The sequence below is a fragment of the Nothoprocta perdicaria genome, unplaced genomic scaffold, assembly GCF_003342845.1.
Source record: "Nothoprocta perdicaria isolate Ctin4 unplaced genomic scaffold, notPer1 scaffold_35, whole genome shotgun sequence".
Classification (NCBI taxonomy): Eukaryota; Metazoa; Chordata; class Aves; order Tinamiformes; family Tinamidae; genus Nothoprocta; species Nothoprocta perdicaria.
The window spans coordinates 1,263,052-1,279,380 of NW_020455588.1; the positions used below are offsets into that span (position 1 = coordinate 1,263,052).

The 16,329-nt window shown below is 36.0% G+C and overlaps 1 protein-coding gene across 1 annotated transcript in view; it reads right to left on the reverse strand.

The window, feature by feature from the left end:
• KIAA0825 (KIAA0825 ortholog) overlaps nt 1–16,329 on the reverse strand; it is a 210,384-nt gene that overhangs the window by 148,903 nt on the left and 45,152 nt on the right. The window contains exons 6-10 of the mRNA XM_026044103.1: nt 12,555–12,719; nt 4,879–4,973; nt 2,970–3,197; nt 1,703–1,968; nt 305–455 (exon numbers count right to left, since the gene is read on the reverse strand). Coding sequence (XP_025899888.1) covers nt 305–455; nt 1,703–1,968; nt 2,970–3,197; nt 4,879–4,973; nt 12,555–12,719 — 905 coding nt within the window. The remainder of the gene's footprint in view (nt 1–304; nt 456–1,702; nt 1,969–2,969; nt 3,198–4,878; nt 4,974–12,554; nt 12,720–16,329) is intronic.

Below are 16,329 nucleotides of genomic sequence, written 5' to 3' on the forward strand. Positions count from 1 at the left end.
GGTATAAAGGTCTTGACCCTGATCATAGAATTATGTATTTTCAAATGATCTTAGGACACAATATCTCCTTAAACACATGACAGAAGACTATTTGACTGATTTATCGGAAGTCTTTTAGTGACCATGTTTTCCTACATTATTTCTAAAAGAGAACTTGCCTACAATAATAGATACTTAAAAATATCAAATCCCACCAATCTTCATACAAAAATAACGCTGATGTTATGTTTCTAATTAGTCGTAGAGTTGGCAACCAGTAAAACACATTTTGTAAGAGGAAGGCATAGTAAACTTAACCTCACACCTCATAAAAAGCTTTGTAGTCATCCCAGTGGTGGCTCTCGGCATCCTGCAAGATGCTTGTAGCACAAACTCTGACGCAGTAGTCCGTAACTTGAAACTGGAGAATGTTGATGAATTCCTGATATTGTTGGACAGGCCCTAGGAACAGGGGGCTGTTCAGAGAGAATGATCAAAGAGGAAAAGATTGAAAGGCTGTGCAGTAGGAGGTAACAATCCCCAGCACTGCAAATGGTTTCGATTATTAGGTATCAATCATTCATTTCCTCTTGGTCCTGGAGTCTGAACCCCACATACACTTTTGAAAAATCTGGTCTTTGTTCCACAAGTTCTTTAAGAATATGTATTTTCCCTTCTATAAATTCTTTCTTAGCCAAGTCATTGAGAAGTAAATTATCCTCTTTTTTAAGGCAAGAGTACCTTTTGCCATTCAGTTGTTGCTATTTCTGGAACATTCTGTGTTGAAACATTATGCACGAGCAGCAAGTGCAAAAAAGAAGACACAAGCACAGAGATCATTTTTAGTAGGTATGTGTTATGGGCAAATTCTTTCATAATGCATGTAAGAATTACTGAGGAAGATTCTGGCTCAGATTCCTCATTCACAAAAAGTCTGCTCCATTTAGCATAGCGGGGGGACATCAGAGCTATAGCAGCTCACCAGTGCATAGAACCCCTTAGAAATCATACCTTCCTTCAACTGCTTTAGTCCAAAGCTTTCCCCAACAGGCTCAGCTTCTGATTTTAAATCACATATCGCCAGAAACATATGGATCAATAGAGATATTCTCAGTATCTTCAGCCCAAGCCTCCTGAAACCAACACGACTATACTGCCCTCCAGAACAAATCCTTGCCCAGGGTTGTCTTACACCTTACACCACTACTTCCTAACTTTATTTCACTCTGCATGCAATGAGATATATATATAAAAACTTTAATTAACACTGGATGAATTTGCTTGCATTTCTCAAAACAAGTGGTATAGGGAAACAGTGCAGAAATGGATGTTTATCTTATCCTCTAAGATTGCTACCTGCTAAAATCAAGTTTTAGGAAAATTCAGATATAGCACAAGTCAGGTAAAAGGTAATTAAAGCTTTAGCCCTCTACTTTCAACAGATCAGAGTATATTCTATTCTCTGGACAATACTACTTACCCAATACTACTTTAATAAAACAATTGATTTGCACATGAAATGCATATAGTAAAAATAATTTCTTGTGGCTTCTTTAAATTATCACTACCTTTAATTCAGGGCTTTCCTAAATTAGTGCATGTAATGCTCATGCTAAAAAAATACCATGCAACTTGGGAAACTACCACCACACTGTAGCACTTAGTGGAGTAAGTCCTACATTATCTATTTTTAATCAACCCACTTTATGCAAGAGGGACTCACTTTTTGCTGGTTTCTCTCATTAAATTGCTATACGTTGCAAAATGCTGGCAGACATGTATCGCTGTGGAAAGAGCAGCATACAAGTTTTGCAGGGGAGCTTTGGAGGGAACATCTTTGCTTTTCTCCTCCAGCCTTGCCAGGACAGCTGTTGCTACTTTGCTGCAGGCCTCTACAAAGTTTGTTCTAATTTCCTGAAGAGAATCATCTTTGCATGCCAGAGCCAATGGAAGCAATGTGTCAAGTTCTTCCATGATGTCAGAACAAAACTGGGGGAGAAATAAACGTGGCATCAAGTTATTTGTATTCTGACAGCACTGTTTAATTTATACACACTAGGGTTAGATTCTTGAATAATGAAATTGGCATAAAACATAAATATATTAAATCAGCTTTACAAACATTTCACTCTGTTGTACAAGGGAAAAGCATTTATCTAGAGAAAATGAGTTATTACTTCATTCCTTGTTGCTTTAAAGCCACATTATATATATTGAGGAAAAAAATTAAAACCATCTTAGGTTAGCAATGCCTTCATTTTGTTTATGCCTTCATTAGATGTACATTCAAAGCATAAGTTTAATTCTCTGTTAGAGAGAGATAATTCTCTAAACTAATTTCTTTTGGAAAAATAAAAATATATTTTTAATATTGAATTTGAAACTGAACTTCTCATGTCTGAAGTGCATATATTGATCTCCCCCAAAATTATCTCCCTAAAGTTTAAGTGTTATTTTAAGCACTTATTAACAGCTTCCCAATTCTGCTAGATAGTTGCAAAGCTTACTAAATTCAAAAAGGTTCATACCCTTATTCCATTAGACAAACGATTTAATTAATCAACACAGCGACCTTTTGGCCAAATCAAAGAACTCTAATTTGGGCCTGCTATTAGTTATGCTGATTAGTTAAATGGCATGTCTAAGGAAACAAACGCAGGAAATCCCTTTATAGTAATGCTTCAAAGCTTTCAAACATTTTCCCATCAGACCACTTGGTAACAGAGCAGATACTAATCAGAATGTTTTAGAACTTTTTGCATGAAAAAATAATGCCAGCAAAGTTTAGAAGTTAATTCTTTTAAGTACAGATTATGGGCTATTGTATAAAGCTCTGTTCAGCATCATAATGTAATGCCTCTCACTTTCTTCTTAATTCCATTTATATACAATATAGAATATTAATGGTACTGTAAGTACTTCAAAGCACAGATGGCAAAACAGCCTTGGCATTCTGTCTCCCCTCAAACTTCAGATCTTTTGATACCTGCCTTAGCAATTCGTTTTGGTTGCTCCTCTTGTTGGACTGCTCCCCAGGACTCCCTCATTTGCTGGTTGTTTACAAGACTCATTGCATAGCCTGCAGCTGAAGACTGCTCTTTCTGCTCATGTTGAAGAATTTTAGTTGAAAAATCCTCAATTGCTATTGTTATACAGTGAGCCACAGAAGAGGACAGGTCTTTAAATGCATTCCTCCAGCCAAAATCCAGCGAAATAGGCTGAAAAACATATTTTTATTAAATCAATCCAAATTCAGTCAAGATAAATATTGAGATTGTTCTCAACTTAATGAAAATCCAAGAACAAATTAATTAAAAGGATACCATCTTTTCAAATTCATATGAATAGCTTAAAACACAGCTCTATAATCTTGAAATTATACCAAGAGGAATACATACTTAAAAATGAACATGCCTAATGACATTAAATTGTCAGCAAACTTATAAAACATGTATTTATAAAAGGCCTCTTAAATAATACTTTTTATATAAGCCATGCTTTATCCTTACACTTTTTTTTAATTGCATTTAATGTAATCTATTTAACAAAGTCAAATATACTTACAACCATATCAATAGTTTAAGTAGTAATCCAGGAAAAGATACGTCATAATTCCACATTTTCACTGCAAGCTAACAGCTGAACGTTACTACCCACAAATATTAATAGTAAAACAGTTATAGAAGTTTTAACACAGCCATACTGTATTTTACTTCTTTATTGATGGATTTACCAGAGATTTAAATGGTTAGAGATGTCTAGCTTTTAGCCCATGATGGATTTTACTGTGGCTTCAATCAGGAATTGGCAGCCTTTGACAAAATAGTGACTTCTGAGGTTATCTGAAGCATAACAGTGGCACAGAAGACACAGCAGGAAATATTATTTTGCCACTGATTTTGCTTTGCCTGGCTCATATGAAATAAAGCAGACTTAAAGAACTTCACCACTGTAAGAAGTATTTTAATGATGTATGATATACTCTAAAGATCCCTACCATTGGGGACACAGTAGAAGAAAAGCATTTCTAACAAGCTGCAACTACCATCTTAAAATGGAAGACAAGAAAGGGACTATACAGTAGAGTTCTCCCAACTCACTCCAATCTAGAGAAATGCCTCTTCCTTCCTTCCCACCCCTCACATCCAACTCCAAGGAGTCCACGGGTAGCCCACCCACACACCCACTTGCTCTCTGTCTTTTTTAAAGGCTCAACCATCTCAAAATGCTGTTTCTTGTACTATATCAAATATAAGTAGATTAGCCTTAGCGATTCAAAGGACATTTTAAAAAGTCATTTTAGCTTTAAAATAAAACTGTTAGTGAATTACATTCCATTACTGTACAATACTAGATTTCTTTTAAGAGCGCTTAGGCCCCATAAATTCCCTAGAGTAGTAAATGGCAGCCAGATTAAGAACATAATCATTTATATACATTCTACAAAGCATACCGCTTACTGCACAGTGACTTGTTGTATAAAACTGGATATCATGTGAGCACACATCCCTATAGAATGTATCCTAAGGATGCACCTATATAGCCTTCTAAAAGGATAATGATTAAGAACTCAGCAGGTTTTCTAAGACTTTGTTGCAATTGAGAACATAAGATATACTGGGAAAAAAAAGCTGTGCTATTCTTGCATTCTTTTTCTATTTCTTTTAAAATGTAATATCCTCTATGTCTGATGTTAAATCTGTTCTGTTATTAAATGTTAAAATAAGCACTTCATGAACGCTTTAAGATTTTATTCTGCTTTAGCTGAGACTTTGGACTCAGTAGCTAAATAATAGAACTCTGGCAATAGGTGTTTATAATGAGTATGGTGACAGACTGTATTGGCGACACAGACAAAAGAAAATCCCCTACAAAGTGCGGGACTCTTTTCATACTCACCTCTTTTACCTGAAGTAACTGTTCAGGAAGCACACTGGTTTCATTTGCTCTAGTTTCTCCTATTAAAAGCTCCCCACCAGCTTTCTTCAGAACTCCTGCACAGTATGATAAAGGGGATCAAAGTTAAGATTAATTCTGTAGAAAAGTCAGCAGCCTACAACACCTTCTGATATATCAATATGTAGCATTAAAAAAACCCTCAACAAGATGTAGTGGAATACTAATGTTATGATAGTCAAATTCAAGTTATACACAGCTCCCTTTATACAACATGATGAAAACCACATCCCATTGTATTCATATTTTATACATATGCACATATAATGTATAAAATATAGCTTCTTTTGTCATTAATTCATTTTTATACTGATTGTGCAGTCACCTATTTCTAGGGAGAACAGATAACATTAGAACAGCTGTGTAGAAATTAATTTCTATTCTTTGTTTAATAAATTAAATGAATTACACCATATTGTGTTTTTATAGTTTTTACTTATTTGGAAATGCCAATGTGATAAGAATAAAAAGACAGTTAATTAGCACAGTTATTATAAGCAAAATAATGGCCATAGGAACAGGTGAAGCTCCTTAAGAAGGCACAGTACAAAGGCTCACTCATAAATCTTGAGGTAATGGGAATATTGATGTGGTTTCTACAGGGATATACCAACATCCAGGGGAGATGTCACTGCCAATGCTTCAGAAGGACCATGAGAATAAAACCAAACAACTCTGGTACAAGTATTCTTTATATATCTGACATGAAATTAAAAATCCGAAATACTTGACTACTGTCAGGCATTGCTAAAGATCATCTTTTGAGCATAAAATAGTAGGTCTTTGGTCACCTGAAATACTTACAGTACACATACAGTCAAGGCTTAAAGAACTTAGTTTTCTTTCTATGAAACACCCAACATAGTAGTAGTTCAATAATAATTCAGTAATATGAAGTTGATTTTGCCTTTCTCCTAAGCAATGACACCTATACAATATTCTAAAACTTGATTTTTTTTCCTTCCTCCAAACACTATTTTCACTTTCAAAAATGATCACGGAAAAACAGATTTGAGATATGAAAAATAAAAAAAAGGGTAAAATGTGAAAAATAGAAAACACTTCCCAGGTATTTTAGCTTCCTTAGCATTCTCTCTCTCTCTCTCTCTAACCAAAAGAAAAAACCAAGAACAACAATACACACAAACTTACGGTTTAATATGTTATATAATTATTTTCCTGCCCATTTTCTTTTTAAAATAATATATTCCAGAGTAAGAAGGTTAAAAAAAATAATTAAAAAAAACCCCCACAACTGCCAGGATATTTTTCCTCAAATTCATTCTTTTGTTTTCTACTTTAAATTTATCTGATTTTTCCCTGGTAATTTTTACAGTTATCTGATATGTTATCTGATTCTCACTATAAAACAATTTGAATAACAACATTCTCAAGTTGGCATGACTTAGATCAGCTCTTTATAGGACTCCTTCTCCAAAAGTCCAAAGCCATTAACTTTCTAGTAGTCCTCAGAATACCCTTTAACTTGGTCTGTCCAACAGAACTATGGAAACAGAAGTAATGGATTCCCCAAGTTTATCAACACTTTAAGAGAAAATAAAAAAAGAGTAAAGCTTAATCTGAGATCCTTGCATATTTATAGAATTGCTGCCTTATTAAAAAAGCATCTCTTAGACAAACAGTATTTAGTCGATGTAGATTTGTGTCTCCAGCACCAAATTCTAATGATCCTTTCCCAAGAGAAAGAGCCAAACGATGCTTCCCTCAGCATCACTCATTTTAAATTTCCCTCCTTCTTATATCCCGAGCTCTTCCTATGTCTCTTCAGCTTGTTTTCTAAAATAGCCTAGGCACCCTTGCCTATATTCATATATACACACAAGCACAGCAAACTCGGCACTTGATACCGACTGCCTTCCCCTCAGTAATTGCTGTTTCCACACAGACACATATGGCCTCTCTGTCTTGTTATTTCTTGGCTTGTCTTCTCACTGCTTTGCCCCAGTCAGCTCCCCAGAGAAATAAAAATGGAGTCTTGCCCAGAGGCTTGTACAGCTGCTGCAGTGAAGCTACTCAGCTTAAATTAGATTGCCATTACGGTCAACGAAAGCAAGCCATGGAAAGGAGGAAGCACCTCTACCTGGACGGCCACAAATCTTGGACTCCTCTCTTCCCTTAAATCCCCTACCTTGAGCTCCGTTTCTAAGGAAAGACTTAAATGTATGCTGAACTTCTCATATAACTGCTAGAGGAGAAAATCTGCAAAACAAGAGTGAGCGAAAGAAAGCAAGGGTTGGAAAGAAAAGGCAGAAAGAGCTGAAAGAAAAAAAATTCAGACTAGCTCCTTTTCTAGGATACATTGTCTACCTCAACACTGAAGCATTAGACCATTAGAAGCACCCACAAACACTTGCCCTGTCTTGCTTGAGACTTTTGACAAACTGTTCATACTACAAGTACTTCCTTCAGTTTTACCAATCAGGCAGTTTGAATCTATTCAATAGCAAATATTCAAGAAACTAAGAAAAAAATGAGAGGTTTGCTTAAAGCTTTTGAGACAACTTTTTATAACTGAACCAAAATTTGTTTGGGATTATACTTCTCTCTAAAGCAATTCTTTTTTTGCCTATGGCCCTATTGTCTGCAATGTATTTAATTCTTTCTCCCACTCAGCATTTGTCTATTATTGCAGTCATGAGGACAATGAGATTTATTGCATTACTAATATAATTCTTTTTCTTCTCTGTAAGATATTCTATTAAGTTGATTTTTTCTACTAAAATGCTTTCCAATTTTCTTTTTTGTCATGAGAACTGTTATAATCACTTCATCTAGGGCCCAGCATAGCTATGCATCAAGGAAACATTTTCTATGACTGCTCACTAACTGTGAGCAAGGCAAGTACAAAGCTCCTTGCCAAATCTAAAGTTCTGTTCAGTAGGTTCAGCCATAACTTTTACTGAAGAGGGTCCTGGAGATGACATGCCTTGAAAAAAAGGGGAAATACAACACAGGAGAAATATAAATGAACAAAAGGAAAACAAAACAAAAAAAACCACGCTGCTAGCTGAATATTTTACAGCCTCCTACATTCTGTGTTCCATAATGGATTATTTAATTGTTGTGCTATACTGAGCAAGCTCTAATAATACATATATAGAAAACATAAACTCTTGCCTAGCCCAGATTTGATCTTTACATCAGTGTGATCTGCTGAAACTAGGTTCTACTTGAACATCTTGCTTTGAGACCAAAGGGGGAAAAAAAGAAAATCACACCTTTCTTGAATCCTTATAACTTCAAGGTCTATTAAGAGGTTGTACCTCATAAATTTCATTCTGTACTCCCTGTGTTACATTTTCCAGAAACGGATACAGAGCAAAGGATTTCTTCTTATACTGTGAAGGGAAGACCTTTGCAAGTCTTTGCGGTCCCCTGAGGCAAAGCTTAGAAACCTAAGGGCTTGACAACTTTGCCCACAGTGTTTTCAAAGAGCTCCAATGGGAAAAGCTTTTCTTGGTACTCATTATCTGATCTGTCCAAAGTTCACCTTTCTCGCTGAAATGAAAAAGTGAGAGAGATGAAAGTATGTTAGATGTTTTTGATTTTTAAAGTCTCAACAAGAGGCTTCTGAAACGCCAGAGGAAAGAGACATCTACCTTAAAGGTGGAAAGAAAATGCAATTTGGCCTGATTCTAAATCAAGATCTCCTGTTTAACCCTTGGCTACAGTGGAATGTTCCAGGTTCCTTCAAAGAGAACAACCCCTGTGATGCTGAATGTACTAGGTATGTCAGAACACTTTGGGGATTTTCAGCAGAATGTAAAATGAGAAGTAGACCATCTCATCACAGTCGGCATGATGGGATATCTGCAAAATGAAGAGTTAAACATCTATTCAAGAAAAAAGAAAAAACAGAAGGTGGTTATTCCTTTCATTTTCTGAGATGGTGGAAGAAAGTGAGGATATGCAACACCAGGAACAACTGTTCTCTAACCATTAGAAAAATATAGATACCCTTCCTCAGGAAAGCAGAGTGGTAATCTTGACCAGGTGATGTACTAGAAGCTCAATGATTGGACAGAGGTCTGTCACTGTTCATTCTTACATTTGAGAATTTGCCACTGTTTTCTCCTTTTATGTGATTTAAGAGAAAGACTGAACACTCTGTTGATAGTGAATAAAGTATTTACACCACATCTTTTGGTATTTGTTGCGCTTCAGTAATGCATTAGGTTGCACAACATCAAGCGCAAAACTTGGCATGGACATACTATTCAGAGAACGTGTACTTATGTTTGAAATTTAAAAGTGAGAAGATAAAAACCAGCGAGAACTGGATGGAGAATAGTGAAAAGAACATGTAGTAGAAAACATAATTCATAGATTTTTCTTCCATCTATGCCAAACAGGTTCAAAAAGGAATATATTGAGTATATTCCAGAAGATACCAGACTTAGAACTCTCAAACTGCACTCAGGGAACTATCCATTTCACCTAAAAAAGCCCTGTACATCCATCTCCCTACAGAGTTCACTCTGGTTCACCGTTTCCTTTGGTGCTATTGTCTGCCATGGGGTTACCATCAGAGAATACTGGTAGGCAGTACTTCCCTCTAACATCTATTTTCAACCGCCTAAATTGGTCTTCATAGGATTCCATTGTGCACACTGCAAAGAAACTTGTCTTGTTGCCAGCTAGAACTGTGAACTACGTGTCTTTCTTTTCTTCACTGTTCTTTTTTCGGTTCACAAGCAACCTCCTACCAAACGCAGAATCCGCAGAAGAGACTACATCCAAGCGATAATGCAATGAAAAAGTATGAAGAGAAGCCCAGGTGGCCACCTTGCAAATTTCCAATGTGGAAGCCTTCGACCTCTCCGCCCAAGAAGCAGCTATAGTCCTAGTGTAATGAGCTTTACAAACCCTGGGAGCCTCTTTACCCTTAACTACATACGCCTCCCTAATACAATCCCTTAACCATCTAGCTAAGGAACTCTTAGAAGCCATTTGACCCCTCTTAAGACCCCCTAAGAGTACAAACAATCTGTCAGAAGATATGAAATCTTTGATTCTTCTGTGATAAACCCTAAGTGTTCTTCTTACATCCAATTTATGCAGCCATTGCTCTTTGTCATCGCTGGGTTTAGGGAAAAATGAGGGCCAAGAAACCGTCTGGTTTAGATGAAACTCATATGCCATCTTTGGGACAAAAAACAAAATTAAAAAGTGGAACTCTCCAAAAAACTACTTTGTTTCTGATGGAACTTTACACATGTTCTGTACATCAAGGCTGAAGTACCATGGGATGCGCTGAACAAAAAAACAACTAAAACTGTCACTGAAGCAGCAACACAAACACAACACATGGCAGGACATGAGCACCTGGAGAGAGAAGAAAACAAAAAACAAAGCACACATTTTATTGCATCTCTGAATGAATAGATAAAAGGTCTTTATCCATAATAAAAGCAAGCAAAAAAAAAAAACAGACACAGTGCAAGGTTCCAGGCTATGTTACGTATGGGGAAACTTTAGCTCCCTTGGACGTTGGGCTACTTCCATGGATTGTACAGCTTTCCTTAGTTTGGCAGGGGTACTCCTTGCAGGACACAATCTTCAGGCATGCTTGCACTGCGGGGACTGGAGACTAGTTTAGCTGCTCATTCTTGCTAGTTTAAACTTATGTTGGGTGTGTAGGTAAGAGCAGCACACCACTTGGAATGAACTTATCCTGCTGCTTATGGTAGTTTTGCAGACTCTGCTACCCTATAAACCTGCTACTAGCACTTGAGTTAATTTAAAGATTCTTTGGACAGATCTGGGCTGCACACTAGAAATCTTGTAAAGAATTTAACATCATAAGCCTTCTAAATAAGTACGGAAGCTGGCCATTACATTTTATAGTCATATACAATATACGTATTCTGCTTAAAATAAGGCATGGATTTCAAACAATGTGCCTGATCAAAACTCAGGGTTCATTAGTGAAAAAAACATTATCAGCCTAATATAGGACATCAGCACAAAAAAAAACCTTAAATCCCTTTTGGTACTTAACAAAACTTGGAACTACTGGGAACATAGCTCTCATTCTCCCATATCAAATCATCTTTCATTTCATCACTACAACTGAGATTTGTAACAATATGAAGTGAACATAACACCAAAAAGCCCTTCTACTTGATGGACTTTTTTTTGTAACATTGGCCACGACACATGTTCTGTTCACATATCCTCAAAAAAATGATACCACTGAGAAAAATCGTCAGTAAAGACTGTTCTGATAAGAATTGCAAAACCAAAAGCAAAGATAAGCCTTTTGGCAGCACTAAACCTCATCTTACTGTACATACAACCACAGTAAAAGAATACTTCTGAAAAGAGAAAGCATAACACACTAAGAACTGTTCAGAAAACATCTTTGATAAATATATGCAAGATAAAGTCCAAAACCTACCTTCAGACAAGTAAAATATTGTTGCTAACACTGAAATAATATCTTCATATAGGTTGTTGCTATAAATAGAGCAAGTATATTCTCCATTCTGCTCTTAAAGATAGATTAACATTTCTCAAGAACTAGTAAATCTGAGACACTAAAGAAGACAGGAATGCATTGAGATCAAAAAACAAAAAGAGAACTTTGAATGAAAACTTTTTGAGCTTTGATGTATATTCTAAAAACATATAGGTTAGCCTGCATTTATTTTACCAAATGAACTCTGAACTGTTTTTATTTCTTTTCTTTTTCTTTTTTTTTTTAATCAATTTACTATGCTTAGACCACACTCCCCAGACACCTTCCTTCTCAGCCTGCAGCTTGACAATAGAGATACTGAGTGTTTGACTCCCGCTATGCTCTTTCCCTAAGCAGCCTGGCCTCATTTCTGGTATGATCCTTTCCTGCAATATAATCAAAGCTCTTGAAACCACTTGCTCTCTGGTGACCTGGACTCTCTCTATTGGTAAAAACAGCAGAGTAGAAAACTTATGTAGGAGTGTAGAACATGCTGTGATCTGGAAGGTGTTTCTCATATGAGTTTTGGGGATATCATTTTCTCCTCATCTAACATGAATGCAGTCAGATGAAAAAATAGTGAGAAAATACAAACTTGAGACTTGATTCTGAAGAAGTTTACTTCCGGATCAAGAGCTTACTTACATAAAAAGCCCCAGTGAAGTCAATGTCATAAGCATGACAATACGCATTTGTAAGCAATCATAAGAACTAAAAGCTAAAGTATTGAGTTACAGATACAAAAGATGGATAACACCAGTGTTCAGGTGAGTACTTTTCTAAGACAAAGTCAGAAAGCTTGCTATTTCAAAGAACATACCCTCCAAATATTGTCTTATATAAAATATAGGCCATTTATACAGATCCAATAGGAGACGCTACTATTTTTCACAAAGATAACTTTTCATTTGATTCTTCATCACTAGCTACTGTATATCACATTTATACACAAGTTTTTTCCACAAGTCATAACTGTACTTAAATCTACAATCTTCATATTTCAAAAAGATTGTTCCATGGACGTAACATACCTTTAATATAATGAGCTAACACACATTAAGCAGTTATTTTTGAAAAGTATATAAAAACATTCTTTGGCACAAACTAAAAACAGTAAATAAGGAAAAGCTTTCATTACCTTGAACATTCTTCTCGGCAAATGAAGGCACCAACAGAATTTCTGCAGAGAGTTCTTCAATTTTTTCTTCCATTGATAAAAATAGTTTAACAAGTTGAGAGAGACATTTGAGCTGGTACAACGTTAAACAGAAGCTCCTTCCTTTTTTGGGGGACTCTTGGGAGGCTGTTCAAACAAAACAATGAAATACTTTTTATTTTCGCTTGCTTGAAAATGATCTGTCACTTCCTTTTTGTCTCAGCATAACATACCCCCTTTCCTATCCTAAACTATCATTACATTAGCTCTTACTAATCCTCTGGTATTTTTCAAGTATCCAGGAAATTACAAAAGAATTCCAGGTTGTATTGTTCATTAACTAGGAGTTTTCCAAGCTAAAGACCTAAACACAGAATATTCTTACCTGCATTTTACAGGAAGAAGAAAAAAGTGTTGCAAAAATTGATTGAACAAATGAAAAAAGTCATTACTATATTGTAATGGTTTGGGACATCACATCACTATACTGTCACTCTGCAAGTCACCTTGTCTGTTTAACAATCTGCTAGCACAATGCAGTTGATGAATATGACATTTGAGTGAAAAGAGACATCAATCTTACACTCTACAAGTTTAAATATGTGGGGTTTGAAAACAAGCGAGACTGTCAGGGAACAAATATCAGCAAGTATTATACCTATAAGAATTTGGTCTTCAAAAGAAGAAACTGAACATTTTATTTTGAAAGGTTAACACTTACAGTCATAACATAATCATGTCACATCAACCAAGGAACTCCGCTTTGAGCACAGTTAGACTACAAAAGTCTGTGAGCTGTTTCCAATTTGGTTTTGCCAAACCACACTTTAAACAACTTCAATTTTAAAACTTCTTTAAAGGTAACAAACTTGCACTTCTACGCAAATTGCTGTAAGATGATAAAATGTTACTATGGAGCTCTGTTGCAGATTTAGTATCAGCAGAACAGTTTTTGTAGAAAAAGTGAGAGAGTAATTTGAAAAACAAGCTCTGAAAGACAAAAACAAATACAAATTGATCGTAATGTACTTTTATGTGTACATCTTCTTTACCTTGTCAATTTCAAGTATTCAGTTCCTCCTCTTTTCTCAAAGTTCCTTTTTTTTTTTTTTTTAAAAAAGGTGTTCACAAATCACTTTGAAATATATATGGATCTAAACAACAGAGCTGAGCTCTTAATACAAGTTTGATATTCCAGTTCTGCAGACTTAGAGATTAAACTGCAAGTTTTGCATCTCCCTTTAGATCTCCTCAAAGTTCTGCACAGAGGTACTCATGCTAATCCCCTACATTTCTAAGAATGGCAAAATAATATGTTAAACAGTTGCCTCTGTTGGTGCCTCTCCGCCTGAATAACAAGAAAACTTCATCACTGGATTTCCAATTTTAAGTCTTAAAGTTCCAATAAAAGACAAGGTAACGCTTGGAGAAATTTTTACCTTTGCCTTCAAGGGTGATAGTATAAATTTAATGCGACTGATAGGACATGATTGTCCGAGCCCGATTGTCCAACCAGAAGTAAAAATAAAGGAAGTGAGAACTGTAAAACTTACTAAAGATAGCAGTAACAACATGTAATATTAGTTCCATGTCCTATGACTGGAAAACCTCGTGATGCTGCTGCCCCCTCTTCTCAGTGAGGAAGAAGCCTACCATCTGTACAATTGCCCCAGACAACACTGTCCTCAGAGTGATTTTTTGAATATAAAAACATAAAAAAATGATTTTTTTATTTTTATTTTAATGACTATTCAACATATATTTCAGCTAGAACAAGAAGATACCAAGTTCAAAGACTGCTCTTCTTTACGACATTGGGAAGCTGAGAGAATGCTTTAATAAATTATGAAGCATAACATGCTATATGCAAACCAACACTTACATAATCTTCAGAGAAAAATCTTACTCTTTAACACTACACGGTTCTATAAACACTCTGAATCTTCTGTAAAATATAAATTAACATTCATTTTCATATGAATAAGTACACTAACCATTACATTCTTTAAGTAGAAAAAGGCAGAAATAATATATTGAAATACTCAGAAACTAAACAAAAGGTACCATTCTTACGTCTTACTTTATGCAGACGAAGAGTGCAATTATTCTTCCATGTTATTGAAAAAAATTATTCAAGAGAGAGATATGAAACTGGAGACCAAAAGCACCCACATCCTATACTGTGGCCAAGCCTAGACAGAAAGGTCCTGTCAGAGTGAGTGTGCTGCATAGATGCATTCTAGCAGTGAGGTGGTCACACTCTGGCAGCTGAAACCAGAGAATCTGCTCTTGTGCTCATCCTTCTTGTGAAGCATTCACACCAGCTTCTCCCTTGTACCTTCTGCTTAGAGACGGCTTATTAGAGAATGAGCTCCTGCCAACAAGCAAGTAAATTTTATCTGGGCAAGCTTTGGAGAATATGACTCACTGGTAGTAGACTTGTCTTCTCTCTTTGCATGAATTCATTACACACTCTACCAAGGCCTAGATTCCCAGCAATAACCCCAGCATCAATTAAAAGGTAGAGTATCTCAAAGGTCTGCCACATAAATGATGAGCACTGTAATGCAAGAGGTATAGCAGCATTTCTGGATGCATGAGAAAACAGTCTCATCTGCCACAAATCACAGGCAGATATACACAGTGTGATATTCTTTTGGACATCCACTATGCAGAGGCAGAAATCCTACTAGTATTTCCTAAAATGAAGATGAATAGTGACTTTCTTAAAGGGTTTGATATTCATGATGATAAAATAAAAGAGCCTTTTTGACTTTCGGGTAGTGAAGTACAGCAAAGTTTCAGACACTTGAAATTTAGGAGAAAATATTGGGTTAATTTCTGGGTTGATTTGATTGAGACTGAATTGAGATGAAACTGGCACAAAATAGTCTTTGAAAAAATTATCAAACAAGCTTCTTCATCTAATAAGCATCCCACCTTCAAAGATGAGAGAAAAGGATTCAAGAGATCAAAGATTCAAACAGCAAACTCATTGAGGCTTGAAGCATGAAGCTGAAGTCCTCTCGATCAGGGTCTGGAATCCATTAGAAATCTATAAACTGTGGGCAGTGAGAACATGGTGATCCAAGACAGTGGGCTGTTGGACAACCATCATCAACTCATGCTCTGACTTCTTTAACTTCATGAGTTAAGTTGAACAGAATATGGTTACACTAGAAGTATTAAAAGACGGGAGTAACATGGAAATGACACTACACAAAACACAGGATTTTCCTAGGGAAGACGAATAGCTGACCCAAAAGAACCAAAGCTGTAAGCCAGACAACTCTGGGATGGGGTGAGTCACCTGACCTGAGTCCCAAGACTGTTCTGGAAGAATAATAGAGAACAGGAGCTTCAGAGTTCTCCCAAATAATCAGTTTTTCTGTTACCTCAAAACACCAGCTGATGTACACAATTTGAAAACTGCAAAAATCACATTATTGCCCTATTAAGTATGTCACTTAATACGCCCTATTATTAAGTGTGCCACTACATAGACTAACAGTACTAGCTCAAATACAGTGATGCATGCCTCATAGTAGGAAAAACATAAGCAGTCATTGGGAATGGCATAAAGGACATCTTACAGCTCTGTAAAAACAAGCTATTTACAAGCAATGATTCATTAGCCTATTCAAGTCTACAAACTAGTTATTTACCAAGCATAAAATTTACATTTTCTGTTATAACTTCCTGAATTTTTACAACAATGTCGCTTGTATAAACCAACCCCCAGATACATACGAACATA